Source organism: Triticum urartu, chromosome 2, assembly GCF_003073215.2.
Source record: "Triticum urartu cultivar G1812 chromosome 2, Tu2.1, whole genome shotgun sequence".
In the NCBI taxonomy this organism is placed as follows: Eukaryota; Viridiplantae; Streptophyta; class Magnoliopsida; order Poales; family Poaceae; genus Triticum; species Triticum urartu.
The window spans coordinates 634,732,191-634,751,780 of NC_053023.1; the positions used below are offsets into that span (position 1 = coordinate 634,732,191).

Genomic DNA, 19,590 nt, shown 5'->3' on the forward strand with positions numbered 1-19,590 from the left:
ATCGACCACCGACGCCAGTTCACGCAGCGCTCTGGCTCTGTCAGAAGCATTACGGCCACTGTACTGTACTGCGTCGTCTCAACTCAACTCATCTCATCTCATCTCATCTCATCATGTGCAGCATGAATGCCTTGAGGGTAGTCCGCCGGGCAGCTGTTACGGAAGCAGTGACCTAAGGTAGATTGCTCCGCGTTATCTCACCGGGACCAGCACGAGAAAATTAATATGACGCCAACTACAAACATATAGGAGTAGCTGCGACTTGCATTGGTCTCCACATGTCAATCATCCAGGCCGAGTAGTAACCTAATGGTTTGACAAACAGCCTCAACTAATCTCGGTTAGTTTAGACTAGACACCACTGACTGACATATTCGGAGGCAAATCATCCGCCGTCTTGGCTCTTGCTCGACCCAAGTGAGGCTTACGAGTATACAATTGCATGCGAAATATTTTAGCGAGTTGAACCTGGAGAAGTCCCGGCGAATGGCATCGGAGCCACATGCACCGGAGAACCCTTTCCCAACCCTAAAATAGCAGTGGAACGAACTGACTTTCATTTTCTTTGAAGCAAGTGGAACTAAGTTGGATCTGTATCTAAGTAACTATAGTTTACATGCCGACCAAATAATGCAAGTTCCAAGGCTGCAGCAGCAGGATGATACCCACTCTACCGCATTTGCAGATGTTTGCAAAGGAAAACACAGGGCGTAGCAGCAGATACTACCAAGGAGACGAGATGCACATTCGGCAGGTCGGTCCGGCCTCCAACAGATTCAGGACCAGCATATTTATGGGACGAGCAAGTAACATGGGGGGATCAATCAATCAATCAAGGGATCAACCACCAAAAGGTCCCATTACAGGGACAATAATTACCTTTTCAGCATCCGCACAAGGTCCACACCAAACAGCTTACAGCCAGAACCACAAGCTAATCACATCTGAAACTGAATAGTACAAGCATACAAGGCTAAGTTGAAGAGAAGTGGACACTGAATTTTGAACGAATGAACGAATTTTCCGTATACTCGGATGGATGGAACATATGTATCCGACAGTTCCATCAGTCCCCCTCCCACACAATCAGCGGGATGAGGAGAATTTACACTCAACTTACGCTAACATTTCCGCGGCATATCATCAAATCAATAGAGCAATCGAAAGAAAGAAAGAAAGAAAAAGGGCAAAGAACGAATCTGATCTAGGCTGAAAGATCTCTCTACAAAAAAAGGGGTGGTACAAAGCTAGCGAGCGAGCTAATAGCTACAGGGCCTGCCACGAACAACAACCGCTGATGATGAAGAGATCTCGGAGGACCACCGGGTTGATTATGTACAAGCACTGGTCCATGCACGATTCAGCAGCAGGAGCACCGAGCATGTGATGTCTTGTACCAAGAAACCGCACACACGCGCTGGTCCAGCGCCATAGCTGGGGTGCACGGGCGCTTTTCTTCATGGCCGGCCATGTGGGAGGCGCCAATGCTGCCGTTCACTTGCTTTCACCGGGCGCTCCGGATGAACCAGTCACCGTTGCACCGGCAGGCCGTAATTCTGGAACCACCTGATCCGGCCGTCCCATCCCGCGGTGACGATCACCCGGCCCCAGGAGTTCGCCGTGCTCTGGGAGCAGTTCCTCAGAAGCTTGTGCTGCGTCTCGTCCAGGCTTGCGCCGATCGAGCCGGACGGCAGCATTTCCTCCGGCCAAGTTGCCGAGGCGCCTTTGCACGACGGCTCGGCGAACAACTCCTGGTTGAGGTTGAAAATGCCAGGAGCAGAGGGTCTTGAAGGAAAACTTTTGCTGGAACTGTACTTGAATTGGATATGAGAGGCCAAGGAAACATGGCTCCTTGGTTTTGTGCCGTGCCATGGTATCGCGATGGCTGCGTTGTTGGATAGGAAGCGCTCAGAGGAATATGTGGTTTTCGCTTGTCGCCACACAGAATCATCTTGGTTGTCACGGTTCCAGACATAAATGTTGGAGTCTTCACTGGCAGAAACTATGTGCTCCCCGTCTGGTGTGAAGGATGCTGACATCTGGCATGAACCACTTCGGAGTCCTGATGATGGTTTACAAATATTATTAGTCCATTGAAAGTTATGATTTCAGAGAGAAAAACTATAGAGGTAAATGTTGAATATAGCAAAAGGAATAGAGTAAGTATTTGAGACGTACCACTGTAATTCTGAATCACATTGGTTCCATCCAACATCCTGATCTTGGAGTCGGCAGATGTTACCATTAGTTTACTTGGGTTGTTTGGACAGAACTGCCATGGAAATGGAAGAGCAATAGTAAGAAACATGCTTGATGAATAATAGGGCTGATGAAGATATCAATTACAACAACAGTCATCCTTTTCTTGTAAGTAGATGATTACCTGAAAACTTGTGATTCTCTTCAAAGAGGATTTCTTGCCGCTGAGTGCAATCTGATTTTCCAACCGCAGCAGGTCGTCCGATGCGTCGTAAAAGCGACAATTTCCAGTAATCGTTCCAACCACTACACCCTGCAGAAAGCCGAAGGAAAATTGGAGATCAGTCTCCAAACTATCGAGGTACCAAATTTATCAAAATAACTACAATGGTGCACTAAAAACGTACCTTTCCATCAGGTCGGTAACAGACCGCTGTAACTATGTCTCTAACATCTGCCCAGTCGACAACGCTGCATCTAGTTATGTTCCATACACGAACTTTGCCGTCAATGGATCCAGTGATGAAGCAATTGTCGTCTGTCGGATTAAATTGGACACAAGTCACTGCAAAAATTTGGAGAGCAAGCTGTCAGCTTCAACCCATGAGTAAAGGTATAGGCAAGCAGAGAAAATATGAATTTGCAAGCCTACCAAAGTTGCTATGCGGGAAAACTCTGATGCAGTTTGCAGATCCAATTTCCCACAGGCGGACAGTTTTGTCTGTTGAAGCCGATAATAGATGCTGCAAGGTATCAAATTTTAATCATCATCAGTAAAGAGGTATATATAGGAGAAACAAAGAACAATCCCATTAGGTTGATAAAAAAAATACACTTCTTCAACTGACCTTGTTGTTTGACCAGGACAGATCCAATACATCAGCAGAATGCCCATAGAACTCATGCAATGGTTCCTCTGAAATTTGGAAAACCATTGTTGGAATCACAATGCAGGCAGAGTCTCCAGTCTTCTTCATGCCCATACTCTTGGATTTGCGCAGCTTCTCGCTGTCGACACTCACCGGCGCCAACCCGTTCTTGCGCCGCGCCTTGAGGTAGACGCAAGAGGGGTCATCCAGAGGAATTTTGCAGTCATCAGACTGCAAAACACCCCAAACCCGGACAACTCCGTCTTCGCCGCCGCTTGCTAGGAACTGCCCATCAGGACTGAATTTCATCGTCAGGATGGCACCATCATGTCCCTTGATCACTTGGCCTTGGTACAGGGCAGACAATTCCTTGGACCGCTTCCGGTACGATCGGACCTTGACCCTCTCATACCTTCCACCATGAATCTGCTCGCTGTCAGAGGAGCTGGTGCTAGGCTCATCCGCCGCATTATCCACCGCACAAACGGCCACGCCCAGCCTCTCCAGCCATCCGCTTCTCCTCCTCTCAACTGTCCTCGGAGCGCCGGAAGGCTTGCCATTTCGGCTCATAAGCCTTCTGATAAACGAGAACGAACTGGAGCTCCGGCTGACCTTGCTGCTGCCATCGTCCTTGCTGGATCCACCGACGGAATTGTCGTCGGACGCGCCGCCCTCGTCATAGCTCGTGGTCTCCTCCGTGGACCAACTGGACATGGAGCAGTCGTTGTCCTCCGAGTGCGACGACAGCCTCCCGGTCTCCGGCACAGCCTCCTCCTGCTGCTTCTCCACCTCGCCGGCGGCGCAAGCGGGATCCACCGCCTGCCTGGGGCTCGGGCCGCACTCGAGGCCCATGCTTCTGAAGAAGCGCTCCTTCCTGTCCCGCACGCTGTCGAGGCCATCGAGGCCGCCGGACGACCACGGCAATGCCGGTGCCGGGCTGGGCGCCGGCGACGGCAGCAGGTCCTGGCGCGTGTCGAAGAAGGCCTCCTCCTCCGCCTCCACCCTACCGCTACTAGAGCTCTCCCGCGCTAACTGGCACGACTCCATGGATCGATCGCTGTTGTTGGGAGGCTGCAAGAATGATACAGTTGCAGATAAGCAACAGTGTGGGGAACAAACAACCACATCTCAGAGCAGCCGTGCGGGCACGCGCTTATATAACAGTAGAGGGAGTAGAGCGGCAGGGGCAGCGGGGGCGCGCTGAATTGCCTCGGCGGCAGCTTGGGGACGAGAAAGCGAGCGCGGACGGACGCGAAAGGAGAAATTATTTTTTTTTGAAACAGGCGTGATTAATCAAGAGTTAATAAAGAAATTAGAGCACCAAATCGGAACTAATCAATGGCCCCGTATCTGCCATGAAATCCCGGGCCTCGCGTGGCCGAATCGGCCCCGAGCAATGCATGCATCTGGCCGCGGCGACGCCAAGTTAGCAACAGCCAGCCAGCCAGCCGCTCGCCCGCGCGCGCCCATTGTTAAAGCGTAGCGGCAACGAACCGGAAGAAAAGAACTTTTTTTCTCCTCTCGTTGGAGGAACGGGCGGTGAAGCGAATTGGGCGACACATATCTCGAAAGGACTTGCCGACGCGGGGGGAGGGGAATAGAAAAACGAAACTCGCGGGAGGGGAAGCGCACCTGGGCCGACGGGGAGGGCAGAACCGGCGCCCGCGCTCGCTCGGGAATTGGGGGCCGAGGGTGGGAGGGAGGGAGGGGGGGAGGTGTCGGCCCTGTCTGTCAGCAGCGGCGAGGCGCGCGTTCTTGGGCGGTGGTGGTGGTCGCCGGGCGCGGGAGCGGCGGCGGCGCCGGCAGCATGGCGCAAATGGGGACGGAGGATTGGAACGGAATGGAATCGACGACGGGAAGGCGGAAAGATTGAAGGGAGAAAGGAAAGGGGGTGGGCGAATCGGCGATGGGAGCGATTTATTAGGACGTGGAGGGCGGGGGCCCCGGCCCCGGCCTGGCCTCCGTCCCCATCACCATCGCCAGATTTGGAACCAGCACGCCAAAAAGAAACGAAACGGAGGATTTTTTTTAAAAAAATTATTTATAGAGTTTCGTTAACCCCGGTAACCCCCCCACTGCGCCAAGACGAGAGCCAGGAATCTTCAGCATCAGCAGGAGAATAAAAGGCTGAGGCAGTAGTACTGGTACCACCATTTTTTATACTACCAGCACCGAAGAAATGTTAGTGTAGCATCGTATTCACGTACACAATTAGCAGCACCAATCGTGGTGTCCCGAATTCGCTTTTGCCCGCTGTGCTGACTTATTGGTTTTTCGGTGCTTCTCTCTCTCTCTATCTATCTATCTATCTATCTCAGTGCCTGTCTGGACGTTTCCGGCACAGTGCCACTGGTCAGCCGCTCATGCTAGTACTAACAGTACTGACTTTTCTTTCTATTTCTCTTTTTTTCTTTTTTGCCCCTTTGCTTCTTTGTTTCATTTTGGTCGGACGTCTACCGATAATAAATAAAATAAAAAATGGGCTGTGTAATCTGTGTACAGTAGGTATAGGGCCTTGCCTCTACCTCCCTCCACGCACTGCGAACGGCTGCTGCATCACCGCCGATTTGCTCGTGTAACCCTTGCCTGACGCGGATCTTTTCCTTGTTGCCTTGCTCCCGTGGGATTGATGTGCTGCATCGCCTGTCAGGACCCACGAGTGGTAACTTCTTTTTCACCGCCGGAGATCTGTAGTTAAACGGCGACAGTTTCTTTCGCGTTTGCCAATTGGCGACCGCAAACGGCTGCTTGCCCAGGCCGTTCAACCATGTGCAACTACGTCCCATGTATACGTGATCGATGTTTGGAAAAGGGGTTACTATCGTGCGAGCTAACAAAGACGAGGGTCGAGCACCTACTTTTTTAAAACAGAGTACAATCGAAGTCTGCTCCTATACACAAGTATACATTCAATTCTATAAATGTGCAAACGCACATCCTATCTATATGAGCACCTCCGAAAGACTGAAAAGGACTTCGTCAATTTAGAGATGATATGCCAAACCCTGCTGTTCGCGGATATATCCGCACACGCCCAAGCAACGATGGGGCCATGTTCTTCCATAAGATTGAAGATACTAACGGCTGCTTGCATAAGACCATGGACACAATGGCTGTTTTTTTTTTATAATAAGGCAGTGAACAATGGCTAATAAACAAGCATGGAACAATTTTGTTCACACAAAAAGGAAAGAGTAGGGAACAGTTTTTATTCACAAAAAAAAGTAGGAAACAGTTTTTATTTGCAAAAAAGAGAGAGTAGGGAACAGTTTGATGCACCTAAGAGCATCTCCGAGTGTACACCTGGACATGGCTTGAGAAAACAACGCCCCCAACCGGACCCCACATACCTCGTTCAAATGTCCTGGTTATCCGGCACCTCATATCCAGCCCATATGCGGAGCAGATTTGTTGCTGACCAGACACGTCCACCACATTGGACCGGCCCATCTTGACCCCACAAAATCCCTACTATGGACAAAATCCAAGACATTGGTCCCAACCCACTCCGCTTCCAACCCGCTCCGCTCCGCCCCTTCCTCTTCGGTCATCTTCGACCATCTCCAGCATGACTAGTAGCAGATCTGAGTGTGATTGGTCCACATCAACAACTGGGAACTCACAAGACCAGGAGGAGACAGTCGCCCAGCTCGCGCTCCGCCGGTCCTAGGAGGATAGTCGAGCTTAGTAGTCAGAGCCGACCCGCCATGGGTCCACAAGCCGGGCACTTTCACCGCCCACTCCGGCTGGAATCTAGCGACGGTGTCATGCCTGACGAAAGCTCATGACGGCATGGCGGTGTGTACTCTGTCACCACAGCAGGTGTGCGCTGGTTGGAGGTCATGGCTAGCTAACCACTAGAAGGGACACCGGTAGCGTGCCAGAGCGGCTTTTCGGCTCCCTAACATCATGTCCTTGTCTTCAGATGTCGACCTCTGAGTCTAAGGCCAATGGCAACAATGCACAAGGACATGGATGTGTCGGATGCTTGTGAACTGCATTGAAATTTCCCCGAAGAGGAGGGGACGATGCAGTACAATACAGATAAGTATTTCCCCCAGTTAAGAATCAACTTTATCAATCCAGTAGGAGAATCACGCAACACCTCGTTAACAGTACTTGCACCCAAAATAACTAATACTTGCACCCAACACGAACAAGGGGTTGTCAATCCCTCGGCGGTTATTTGCAAGATCAAATTTTGTAGTGGTAGATAGATAGATTGAACATAAATAAAGAAAACGTAAATAAAATTGCAGCAAGGTATTTTTGGATTTTAATATATGATAAAAGTAGACCCCGGGGCATAGTTTTCACTAGAGGCTTCTCTCTTGAAAATAGCATACAGTAGGTAAACAAATTACTGTTGGGCAATTGATAGAAAAGCAAATAATCATGACTATATCCATGGTAATGATCATGTATATAAGCATCACGCCCGAGACAAGTAGACCGACTCCTGCCTGCATCTACTACTATTACTCCACACATTAACTGCTATCCAGCATGCATCTAGAGTATTAAGTTCATCAAGAACGGGGTGATGCCTTAAGCAAGATGACATGATGTAGACAAAGTAAACTCACGCATGAACAAACCCCATCTTTTTATCCATGTCGCCTGCTTCGCAACCATCTTGGCTCTTGCTCCACCTGTTCCGCGGCCATCCTTGTGTCCTGCTTCTCCTGCTCTACCTGCACCCTTGTCACCTCCTCTCCCAACATCCTTGCCTCTGCTTTCGCTGCTGCTCTTGCAGCCTTGTGCTCTCTACGTTCATTGGTATCCTTCATCATCCCCATAAACTACTTCTTTGCATGCTCATCCAGGAGTGTCGTGGTTTTGTCACGACAGATGTGAAGAAAATATGCCCTAGAGGCAATAATAAAGTTGTTATTTTATATTTCCTTATTCATGATAAAGGTTTATTATTCATGCTAGAATTGTATTGATCGGAAACTTAAATACATGTGTGAATACATAAACAAATACCATGTCCCTAGTATGCCTCTACTAGACTAGCTCGTTGATCAAAGATGGTTAAGGTTTCCTAACCATGGACATGTGTTGTCATTTGATAACGGGATCACTGAAGGAAATATGCCCTAGAGGCAATAATAAAATTGTTATTTATATTTCCTTATATCATGATAAATGTTTATTATTCATGCTAGAATTGTATTAACCGGAAACTTAGTACATGTGTGAATACATAGACAAACAGAGTGTCCCTCGTGTGCCTGTACTAGACTAGCTCGTTAATCAAAGATGGTTAAGTTTCCTAGCCATAAACATGTGTTGTCATTTGACGAACGGGATCACATTGTTAGAGAATGATGTGATGGACAAGACTCTTTCGTTAGCTTAGCACTATGATCGTTTAGTTTATTGCTATTGCTTTCTCCATGACTTATACATGTTTCTATGACTATCAGATTATGCAACTCCCGAATACCGGAGGAACACTTAGTGTGCTATCAAACGTCACAACGTAACTGGGTGATTATAAAGATGCTCTACAGGTGTCTCCGATGGTGTTTGTTGAGTTGGCATATATCGAGATTAGGATTTGTCACTCCGATTGTCGGAGAGGTATCTCTGGGCCCTCTCGGTAATGCACACCACTATAAGCCTTGTAAGCAATGTGACTAATGAGTTAGTTGTGGGATGATGAATTACGAAACGAGTAAAGAGACTTGCCGGTAACGAGATTGAACTAGGTATAGTGATATCGACGATCGAATCTCGGGCAAGTAACATACCGATGACAAAGGTAACAACGTATGTTGTTATGCGGTTTGATCGATAAAGATCTTCATAGAATATGCGGGAGCCAATATGACCATCCAGATTCCGCTATTGGTTATGAGATGGGTCTCGGTAATGTCTACATAGTTCTCGAACCCGTAGGGTCCGCACGCTTAACGTTCGATGACGATCGGTATTATGAGTTTATTAGTTTTGATGTACCGAAGGTAGTTCGGAGTCCTGGGTGAGAACACGGACATGACGAGGAGTATTGAAATGGTCGAGACATAAATATTGATATATTGGAAGACTATATTCGGGCACCGGAATAGTTCCGAGGTGTATCGGGTATATCCCGGAGTACCGGGGGGTTACCGGAACCCCCCGGGAGGTTATTGGGCCTCATGGGCCTATTGGTGGAAGGGAGGAGGTAGGAAGGTGTGGCGCGCGCCCCCTAGCCCAAATCGAATTTGACTAGGGGGGCTGGCCCCCCTTTCCTTCTCTCCTCCCTCTCCTTCCCCCTTCTCCTTGTTGGAATAGGAAAGGGGGGGGGTCGAATCCTACTTGGAGTAGGATTGCCCCCCCCCATGGCGCGCCTCCTCCCCCTGGCCTGTCTCCTCCTCCCTCCCCCCTTTATATACGTGGGAGGGGGCACCCCAAAGGCACCCCAAAGTTTCTCTTAGCCGTGTGCGGAGCCCCCTCCACAGAAACACACCTCGGTCATACCGTTGTAGTGCTTAGGCGAAGCCCTACGCCGGTAACTTCATCATCACCGTCACCACGCCGTCGTGCTAATGAAACTCTCCCTAGGCCTCAGTTGGATCAAGAGTTTGAGGGACGTCACCGAGCTGTACGTGTGCAGATCGAGGAAGTGTCATGCGTTCGGTACTTGATCGGTTGGATCACGAAGACGTTCGACTACATCAACCGCATTACTTAACGCTTCCGCTTTCGGTCTATGAGGGTACGTGGGCACACTCTCCCCGCTCGTTGCTATGCTTCTCCTAGATAGATCTTGCGTGATGGTAGGAAATTTTTGAAATACTACGTTCCACAACAGTGGTATCAGAGTCAGCTCTATGCGTAGATGTTATATGCACGAGTAGAACACAAAGAGTTGTGGGTGATAATAGTCATACTTCTTACCAGCATGTCATACTTTGATTCGGCGGTATTGTTGGATGAAGCGGCCCAGACCGACATTACATGACCGCGTTCATGAGACTGGTTCTACCGTTGTGCTTTGCACACAGGTGGCTAGTGGTGTCTGTTTCTCCAACTTTAGTTGAATCGAGTGTGACTACGCCCGGTCCTTGTTGAAGGTTAAAACAGCACACTTGACGAAAAATCATTGTGGTTTTGATGCGTAGGTAAGAACAGTTCTTGCTAGAAGCTCGTAGCAGCCACGTAAAACTTGCAACAACAAAGTAGAGGACGTCTGACTTGTTTTTGCAGGGCTTGCTGTGATGTGATATGGTCAAGACGTGATGATATATAAATTGTTGTATGAGATGATCATGTTTTGTAACAGTTATTGGCAACTGGCAGGAGCCATATGGTTGCCGCTTTATTGTATGAAATGCAGTCGCCATGTAATTGCTTTACTTGATCACTAAGCGGTAGCGATAGTCGCAGTAGCAATAGTTGGCGAGATGACAACGATGCTTCGATGGAGATCAAGGTGTCAAGCCGGTGACGATGGTGATCATGACGGTGCTTTGGACATGGAGATCAAAGACACAAGATGATGATGGCCATATCATATCACTTATATTGATTGCATGTGATGTTTTTCCTTTATGCACCTCATTTTTCTTAGTACGGCGGTAGCATTATAAGATGATCTCTCACTAAATTTCAAGGTACAAGTGTTCTCCCTGAGTATGCACCGTTGCGACAATTCGTCGTGCCAATACACCACGCGATGATCGGGTGTGATAAGCTCTATGTTCACATGAAATGGGTGCAAGCCAGTTTTGCATAGGCAGAATACTCGGGTTAAACTTGAGGAGCCTAGCATATGCAGATATGGCCTCGGGACACTGAGACCGAAAGGTCTAGCGTGAATCATATAGTAGATATGATCAACATAGTGATGTTCACCATTGAAAACTACTCCATCTCACGTGATGATCGGACATGGTTTAGTTGATACGGATCACGTGATCACTTAGATGATTAGAGGGATGTCTATCTAAGTGGGAGTTCTTAAGTAATATGATTAATTGGACTTTAATTTATCATGAACTTAGTACCTGATAGTATTTTTCCATGTCTATGTTGTTGTAGATAAATGGCCCGTGCTACTGTACCATTGAATTTTAATGCGTTCCTAGATAAAGCTAAGTTGAAAGATGATGGTAGCAACTACATGGACTGGGTTCGTAACTTGAGGATTATCCTCATTGCTGCACAGAAGAATTACGTCCTAGAAGCGCCGCTAGGTGCAAGACCCGTTGCAAGAGCAACGCAGGACGTTGTGAACGCCTAGCAGAGCAAAGCTGATGACTACTCGATAGTTCAGTGTGCCATGCTTTACGGCTTAGAACCGGGACTTCAACGATGTTTTGAACGTCATGAAACATATGAGATGTTCCAGGAGTTGAAGTTAATATTTCAAGCAAATGCCCGGATTGAGAGATATGAAGTCTCCAATAAGTTCTATAGCTGCAAAATGGAGGAGAATAATTCTGTCAGTGAACATATACTCAGAATGTCTGGGTACCACAATCACTTGACTCAGCTGGGAGTTGATCTTCCGGTTGATAGTGTCATTGACAGAGTTCTTCAATCACTACCACCAAGCTACAAAAGCTTCGTGATGAACTATAATATGCAAGGGATGGATAAGACAATTCCCGAGCTCTTCGCAATGCTAAAGGCTATGGAGGTAGAAATCAAGAAGGAGCATCAAGTGTTGATGGTCAACAAGACCACTAGTTTCAAGAAGAAGGGCAAAGGGAAGAAGGGAAACTTCAAGAAGAATGGCAAGCAAGTTGCTGCTCAAGTGAAGAAGGCCAAGTCTGGACCTAAGCCTGAGACTGAGTGCTTCTACTACAAAGGGACTGGTCACTGGAAGCGAAACTGCCCCAAGTATTTGGTGGATAAGAAGGATGGCAAAGTGGAAGGTATATCTGATACATGTTATTGATGTGTACCTTACTAATGCTCGTAGTAGCGCCTGGGTATTTGATACTAGTTTTGTTGCTCATATTTGCAACTCAAAACAGGGGCTACGGATTAAACGAAGATTAGCTAAGGAAGAGGTGACGATGCACGTGGGAAATGGTTCTAAAGTCGATATGATCGCCGTCAGCACGCTACCTCTACATCTACCTTTGGGATTAGTTTTAGACCTGAATAATCATTATTTGGTGCCAGCGTTAAGCATGAACATTATATATGTATCTTGTTTGATGCGAGACGGTTATTCATTTAAATCAGAGAATAATGGTTTTTCTATTTATATGAGTAGTGATGAGTGGTCATGCACCCTTGATGAGTGGTCTATTTTTACTAAATCTTGATAGTAGTGATACACATATTCATAGTATTGAAGCCAAAAGACATAAGTTTAATAATGATAGTGCAACTTATTTGTGGCACTGTCGTTTAGGTCATATTGATGTAAAGCGCATGAAGAAACTCCATGCTGATGGGCTTTTGGGGTCACTTGATTATGAATCACTTGATGCTTGCGAACCATGCCTCATGGGCAAGATTACTAAGACTTCATTCTCCGGAACAATGGAGCGAGCAACAGACTTGTTGGAAATAATACATACTGATGTATGCGGTCCGATGAGTGTTGATGCTCGCGGCGGGTATCGTTATTTTCTGACCTTCACAGATGATTTGAGCAGATATGGGTATATCTACTTGATGAAACACAAGTCTGAAACATTTGAAAAGTTCAAAGAATTTCAGAGTGAAGTGGAAAATCATTGTAATAAGAAAATAAAGTTTCTATGATCTAATCATGGAGGTGAATATTTGAGTTAAGAGTTTGGTCTTCATTTGAAATAATGTGGAATAGTTTCACAACTCACGCCACCCGAAACACCACAGCATAATGGTGTGTCCGAACGTCATAATCGTACTTTATTAGATATGGTGCGATCTATGATGTCTCTTACTGATTTACCTCTATCGTTTTGGGGTTATGCTTTAGATACGGCTACATTCTTGTCAAATAGGGCACCATCTAAATCCGTTGAGATGACGCCATATGAACTGTGGTTTGGCAAGAAACCCAAGTTGTCATTTCTTAAAGTTTGGGGCTGCGATGCTTTATGTGAAAAAGCTTCAACCTGATAAGCTCGAACCCAAATCGGAGAAATGTATCTTCATAGGATACCCAAAGGAGACTGTTGGGTACACCTTCTATCACAGATCCAAAGGCAAGATATTCGTTGCTAAGAATGGATCCTTTCTAGAGAAGGAGTTTCTCTCGAAGAAGTGAGTGGGAGGAAAGTAGAACTTGATGAGGTAACTATACCTGCTCCCTGATACATCCATTTTGCATCATGCTTTTATATTGATATTTATTGCATTATGGGTTGTTATTACACATTATGTCACAATACTTATGCCTATTCTCTCTTATTTTACAAGGTTTAAATGAAGAGGGAGAATGCCGACAGCTGGAATTATGGGCTGGAAAAGGAGCAAATATTAGAGATCTATTCTACACAGCTCCAAAAGTCCTGAAACTTCAAGGAAGTCATTTTTCAAATTAATAAAAAATATTGACCGAAAGAAGTACCAGAGGGGGGCCACCCACCGTCCACGAGGGTGGGGGGGGCGCCCTACCCCCTGGGCGCCCCCCGCCTCGTGGGCCCCTGGTGGCCCTTCGATGCCCATCTTTGGCTATATGCAGTCTTTCATCGAGGAAAAAATCAGAAGCAAGCTCACGGGACGAAACTCCGCCGCCACGAGGCGAAACCTTGGCGGAACCAATCTAGGGCTCCGGCAGAGCTGTTCTGCCGGGGAAACTTCCCTCCGGGAGGGGGAAATCATCACCAACGATCCTCTCACCGTGAGGGGGTCAATCTCCATTAACATCTTCACCAGCACCATCTCATCTCAAACCCTAGTTCATCTCTTGTATCCAATCTTAGTATCCAAACCTTAGATTAGTACCTGTGGGTTGCTAGTAGTGTTGATTACTCCTTGTAGTTGATGCTAGTTGGTTTACTTGGTGGAAGATCATATGTTCAGATCCATTATGCATATTAATACCCCTCTGATTATGAACATGAATATGCTTTGTGAGTAGTTACGTTTGTTCCCGAGGACATGGGAGAAGTCTTGCTATAAGTAGTCATGTGAATTTGGTATTCGTTCGATATTTTGATGAGATGTATGTTGTCATCCCTCTAGTGGTGTCATGTGAACATCGACTACATGACACTTCACCATTGTTTGGGCCTAGAGGGAGGAATTGGGAAGTAATAAGTACATGATGGGTTGCTAGAGTGACAGAAGCCTAAACCCTAGTTTATGCGTTGCTTCGTAAGGGGCTGATTTGGATCCATATGTTTCATGCTATGGTTAGATTTACCTTAATACTTCTGTTGTAGTTGCGGATGCTTGCAATAGGGGTTAATCATAAGTGGGATACTTGTCCAAGTAAGGGCAGCACCCAAGCACCGGTCCACCCACATATCAAATTATCAAAGTACCGAACGCGAATCATATGAACATGATGAAAACTAGCTTGACGATAATTCCCATGTGTCCTCGGGAGCGCTTTCCTCCATATAAGAGTTTGTCTAGGCTTGTCCTTTGCTACAAAAAGGATTGGGCAATCTTGCTGCACCTTATTTACTTTTATTGCTTGCTACACGTTACAAATTACCTTATCACAAAACTATCTGTTACCGATAATTTCAGTGCTTGCAGAGAATACCTTACTGAAAACTACTTATCATTTCCTTCTGCTCCTCGTTGGGTTCGACGCTCTTACTTATCGAAAAGGCTACGATAGATCCCCTACACTTATGGGTCATCAAGACCCTTTTCTGGCGCCGTTTCCGGGGAGTGAAGCGCCTTTGGTAGGTGGAATTTGGTAAGGAAAAATTTATATAGTGTGCTGAAATTTACTGTCACTTATTACTATGGAACATAATCCTTTGAAGGGCTTGTTCGATGTATCTTCACCCCGACCAGTAGAGCAAAGAGTTGCTCCTCAACCTATTGGATCTACTGAAAATGTTTACTTTGAAATTCCTTCGGGTATGATAGAGAAACTGCTAGCTAATCCTTTCGCATGTGATGGAACATTGCATCCCGATTTACACTTAATATATGTGGATGAAGTTTGTGGATTATTTAAGCTTGCAGGTATGCCCGATGATGTTATCAAGAAGAAGGTCTTCCCTTTATCTTTGAAGGGAGAGGCATTGACATGGCATAGGCTATGTGATGATATGGGATCTTGGGACTACAAGTGATTGAAATTGGAATTTCATCAGAAGTTTTATCCTATGCATCTTATTCATCGTGATCGTAATTATATATATAATTTTTGGCCTCGCGGAGGAGAAAGCATCGCTGAAGCTTGGGGGAGGCTTAATTCAATGTTATATTCATGCCCCAATCATGAGCTCTCAAGAGAAATGATTATTCAAAAATTTTATGCTCGGCTTTCTGTCAGTAATCGCTCCGTGCTCGATACTTCTTGTACTGGATCTTTTATGATGGAGACTATTGAATTCAAATGGGATTTATTGGAAAGAATTAAACGCAACTCTGAAGATTGGGACCTCAACGAAGGTAAGGAGTCAGGTATAACACCTAAGTTTGATCGTGTTAAATCTTTTATGGATACCGATGCTTTCCATGAATTTAGCACTAAATATGGACTTGATTCTGAGATAGTAGCTTCTTTCTGTGAATCCTTTGCTACTCATGTTGATCTCCCTAAGGAGAAGTGGTTTAAATATAATCCTCCCATTGAAGTAAAAGTAGTTGCAGCTATTAAATTTAAAGAAAATACTATCACTTAGAATGATCATGTTGTTCCTACTACTTATGTTGAGAAACCACCTTTCCCTGTTAGAATAAAGGATCATGCTAAAGCTTTGACTGTGGTTAACAAAAGTAATATTAAGACACCTAAACCCCTTGAGCAAATTAAAGTTGAACCTAGTATTGCTATGGTTAAAGATCTCTTGGCCGATAATATTGATGGGCATGTTATTTACTTCTGCAATGAAGCTGCTAGAATTGCTAAACCTGATGCTAGAAATAAACATAGACCTGTTGTAGGCATGCCTGCTATTTCTGTTAAAATAGGAGATCATTGTTATCATGGCTTATGTGATATGGGTGCTAGTGCAAGTGCAATACCTCATTCCTTATACCAAGAAATTATGCATGATATTGCACCTGCTGAGATAGAAGAAATTGATGTTACAATTAAGCTTACCAATAGAGATACTATTTCACCAGTTGGGATTGTAAGAGATGTTGAAGTCTTATGTGGGAAAGTTAAATACCCTGCTAATTTTTATTGTTCTCGGTTCCCCACAAGATAGCTTTTGTCCCATTATATTTGGTAGACCCTTCTTGAATAATGTTAATGCTAAGATAGACTGGAATGAGGATATTGTTTCAGTTGGTTTAGGGGATATGTCCCATGAGTTTAATTTTGCTAAATTTCGTAGATAACCCCATGATAAAGAATTGCCTAGTAGAGATGAAATTATTTGAAAGGATCGATATGGTTGACTAGAGGTGGGGGGGGGGGGGTGAATAGGCAACTACCAATTTTTAGCTATTCTTTACCAAATTAAACTTTGCATCAAAGTAGGTTGTCTAGATGTGCAACTAGGTGAACAACCTATATGATGCAACAACAACAAGCACACAAGCAAGCAAGGGAACAAACACTAAAGAGCTTGCACAAGTAAAGGTAAGAGATAACCAAGAGTGGATCCGGTGAAGACGAGGATGTGTTACCGAAGTTCCTTCCTTTTGAGGGGAAGTACGTCTCCGTTGGAGCGGTGTGAAGGCACAATGCTCCCCAAGAAGCCACTAGGGCCACCGTATTCTCCTCACGCCCTCACACAATGCGAGATGCCGTGATTCCACTATTGGTGCCCTTGAAGGCGGCGACCGAACCTTTACAAACAAGGTTGGGGCAAACTCCACAACTTAATCGGAAGCTCCCAACAAGACCACGAAGCTTCACCACAATGGAATATGGCTCCGAGGTGACCTCAACCGTCTAGGGTGCTCAAACACCCAAGAGTAACAAGATCCGCTAAGGATGAGTGGGGGAATCAAAAATCTCTCGGTGGAAGTGTAGATCGGGGCTTTCTCAACCACTCCCGAGCAAATCAACAAGTTTGGTTGGCTAGGGAGTGAGATCGGGCGAAAATGGAGCTTGGAGCAATAATGGAGCTTTAATGGTGGGAGAGGTGGGTCAAAGGGGGGAAGAAGACACCCTTTTATAGTGGGGGGAACAAACCAACCGTTACCCCCCACTCAGCCCCGCAGAGAGCGGTACTACCGCGGGGGCAGGGCGGTACTACCGCTCATAAGCGGTACTACCGCTCCACCTCAGCGGTACTGCCGCGCTAGAAGAGAAGAGGCTGGGGCTGGGACCCAGAGCGGTACTACCGTGGAGGCAGGGCGGTACTACCGCTCGCAAGCAGCACTACCGTCACTACTACTGCAGCTAGTACCGTAAAACCCGACACGAGAAAATGCGCACTCGAGTCGAGGCGGTAGGAGCACGGAGCCACAGCGGTACTGCGGCTGAGGCCATCCAGCGGTACTACCGCTCGGAGGAGCGGTACTACCGCTTGCTGAGCTTCAGCTGTACTACCGCTATACTGCAGCTAGTGCCGTAAAACCCGACACGAGAAAATGCGCACTTGAGTCGAGGCGGTAGGAACACGGAGCTACAGCGGTACTGCTGCTGAGGCCATAAAGCGGTACTACCGCTCCGAGGAGCGGTACTGCCGCTTAGTGAGTCTCAGCGGTACTACCGCTGTGGCCCGCGGTACTACCGCTGGGTCCAGGAAAACACGCAAAGAGGAGCTCCAGAGAGACGGAAAGAACTGGTGGGTGAGAGAAGAACGTGTACGTGTTGATTCCACCCAAACCATACCGAAGCAGATCCCCTCTTGATAGTACGGTGACTACTACGAAACTTAGTCCACCAACAAAGTCACGAAGGAAGCTACACCGTCTTGAGTAGAGCGCCGAGGGGAAATAATCGTTTCGTGCCGAAGGATGAATATCTGAAAGAACTCAAAACACCCGATTAGTCCGCAAATGCATTGTCATCAATCACCAAAACACCGTAGGGATAAATATGCCCTTACATTATTGGTCTTACTTCTATTGCTGTGCCTCCTACTGATCCTTTAGAACAATATTTGCTAGACCATGAAAATGATATGTTCATGAATGAAAGAAGGGAGATAGATGAAGTATTCTTTAAACAGGGAGCTATTTTGAAACACAACTTGCCTATTGAAATTCTAGGGGATCCTCCTCCACCCAAGGGTGATCCCGTGTTTGAGCTTAAACCATTGCCTGATACTCTTAAATATGCTTATCTAGATGAAAAGAAGATATATCCTGTTATTATTAGTGCTAACCTTTCAGAGCATGAGGAAGAGAAATTATTGAAAACTCTGAAGAAGCACCGTGCTGCTATTCGATATACTCTTGATGATCTTAAGGGCATTAGTTCCACTCTATGTCAACACAAAATAAATTTGGAGAAAGATGCCAAACCAGTTATTGATCACCAACGACGGCTAAATCCTAAGACGAAAGAAGTGGTAAGAAAGGAAATATTAAAGCTCCTTGAAGCAGGTATAATTTATCCCGTTGCTGATAGTCATTGGGTAAGCCTTGTCCATTGTGTCCCTAAGAAGAGAGGTATTACTGTCGTTCCTAATGATAAAGATGGATTGATTCCGCAAAGAATTATTACAGGTTATAGGATGGTGATTGATTTCCGCAAATTAAATAAAGCTACTAAAAAAGATCATTACCCTTTGCCTTTCATTGATCAAATTCTAGAAAGATTATCCAAACATACACATTTTTGCTTTATAGATGGTTACTCTGGTTTCTCTCAAATACCTGTGTCAGCTGACGATCAATAAAAGACTACTTTTACTTGCCCTTTCGGTACCTTTGCTTATAGATGTATGCCATTTGGTTTATATAATGCACTTGCTACCTTTCAAAGATGCATGATACTCCGAAAAGGAATAGGTACGTGGTACGGTAAGTAAACCGACTCCAAAACAGTTCTAATGGCAATTTTTCTCCGTTTTGGAATATTTAAGAAAATAGGAAAATAAGAAGCAGACCGGAAAGGACACGAGGCTTCCACGAGGGTGGAGGGCGCGCCCTACCCCCTGTGCGCGCCCCCTACCTCGTGGGCACCTCGTGTGCTCTTCGGACTCCGTTTTTTGCACGTTACTTCTTTCGGTCGGTAAAAATTCATTATATAATCTCCCGAAGGTTTTGACCACCGTATCACACAAATATCTCCTGTCTTTGTTTCGAGCTGTTTTTCTAATAGATCTAGGTTTCCATGTCATCTTCAAGTGCCCCCAAGGACAAGTTCTTAGAGAAGGTCATCAACCCCTACCTCGCGGAGGTGCTGCAACACCCTCAAACCATTGAGATGCGTGAGGGGTTGTTGCACCTCCGCGATGTTGAGGGACGAGACAAGGCTCGAGGCGATGGAGCAACAAGTTTTCAAGTGTCAGGAGATGGTGGAGCGTGGACTCGACTCCAG

The 19,590-nt window shown here is 46.2% G+C and overlaps 1 protein-coding gene across 1 annotated transcript; it reads right to left on the reverse strand.

The window, feature by feature from the left end:
• Positions 1–981: 981 nt before the first annotated feature.
• On the reverse strand, positions 982–4,972 carry LOC125539329 (WD repeat-containing protein YMR102C-like). Its single transcript, XM_048702760.1, has 7 exons — positions 4,701–4,972; positions 3,048–4,139; positions 2,852–2,942; positions 2,607–2,764; positions 2,384–2,512; positions 2,179–2,272; positions 982–2,062 (listed from the first exon to the last, which is right to left on the reverse strand). The coding sequence occupies exons 2-7, from the start codon at positions 4,113–4,115 to the stop codon at positions 1,530–1,532; spliced, it is 2,073 nt and encodes a 690-aa protein (XP_048558717.1). The 5' UTR covers positions 4,116–4,139; positions 4,701–4,972; the 3' UTR covers positions 982–1,529.
• Between the last annotated feature and the right edge of the window lie 14,618 nt (positions 4,973–19,590).

Excerpts from the sequence above, each read along its gene's own strand:
- LOC125539329 (XM_048702760.1), bottom strand. The coding sequence starts at position 4,115 with ATGGAGTCGTGCCAGTTAGCGCGGGAGAGCTCTAGTAGCGGTAGGGTG. Across the intron at positions 2,943-3,047 it reads TGTCCTGGTCAAACAACAAG|CATCTATTATCGGCTTCAAC; the intron begins GTCAGTTGAAGA and ends GATACCTTGCAG. Across the intron at positions 2,273-2,383 it reads AGAGAATCACAAGTTTTCAG|TTCTGTCCAAACAACCCAAG; the intron begins GTAATCATCTAC and ends TTTCCATGGCAG.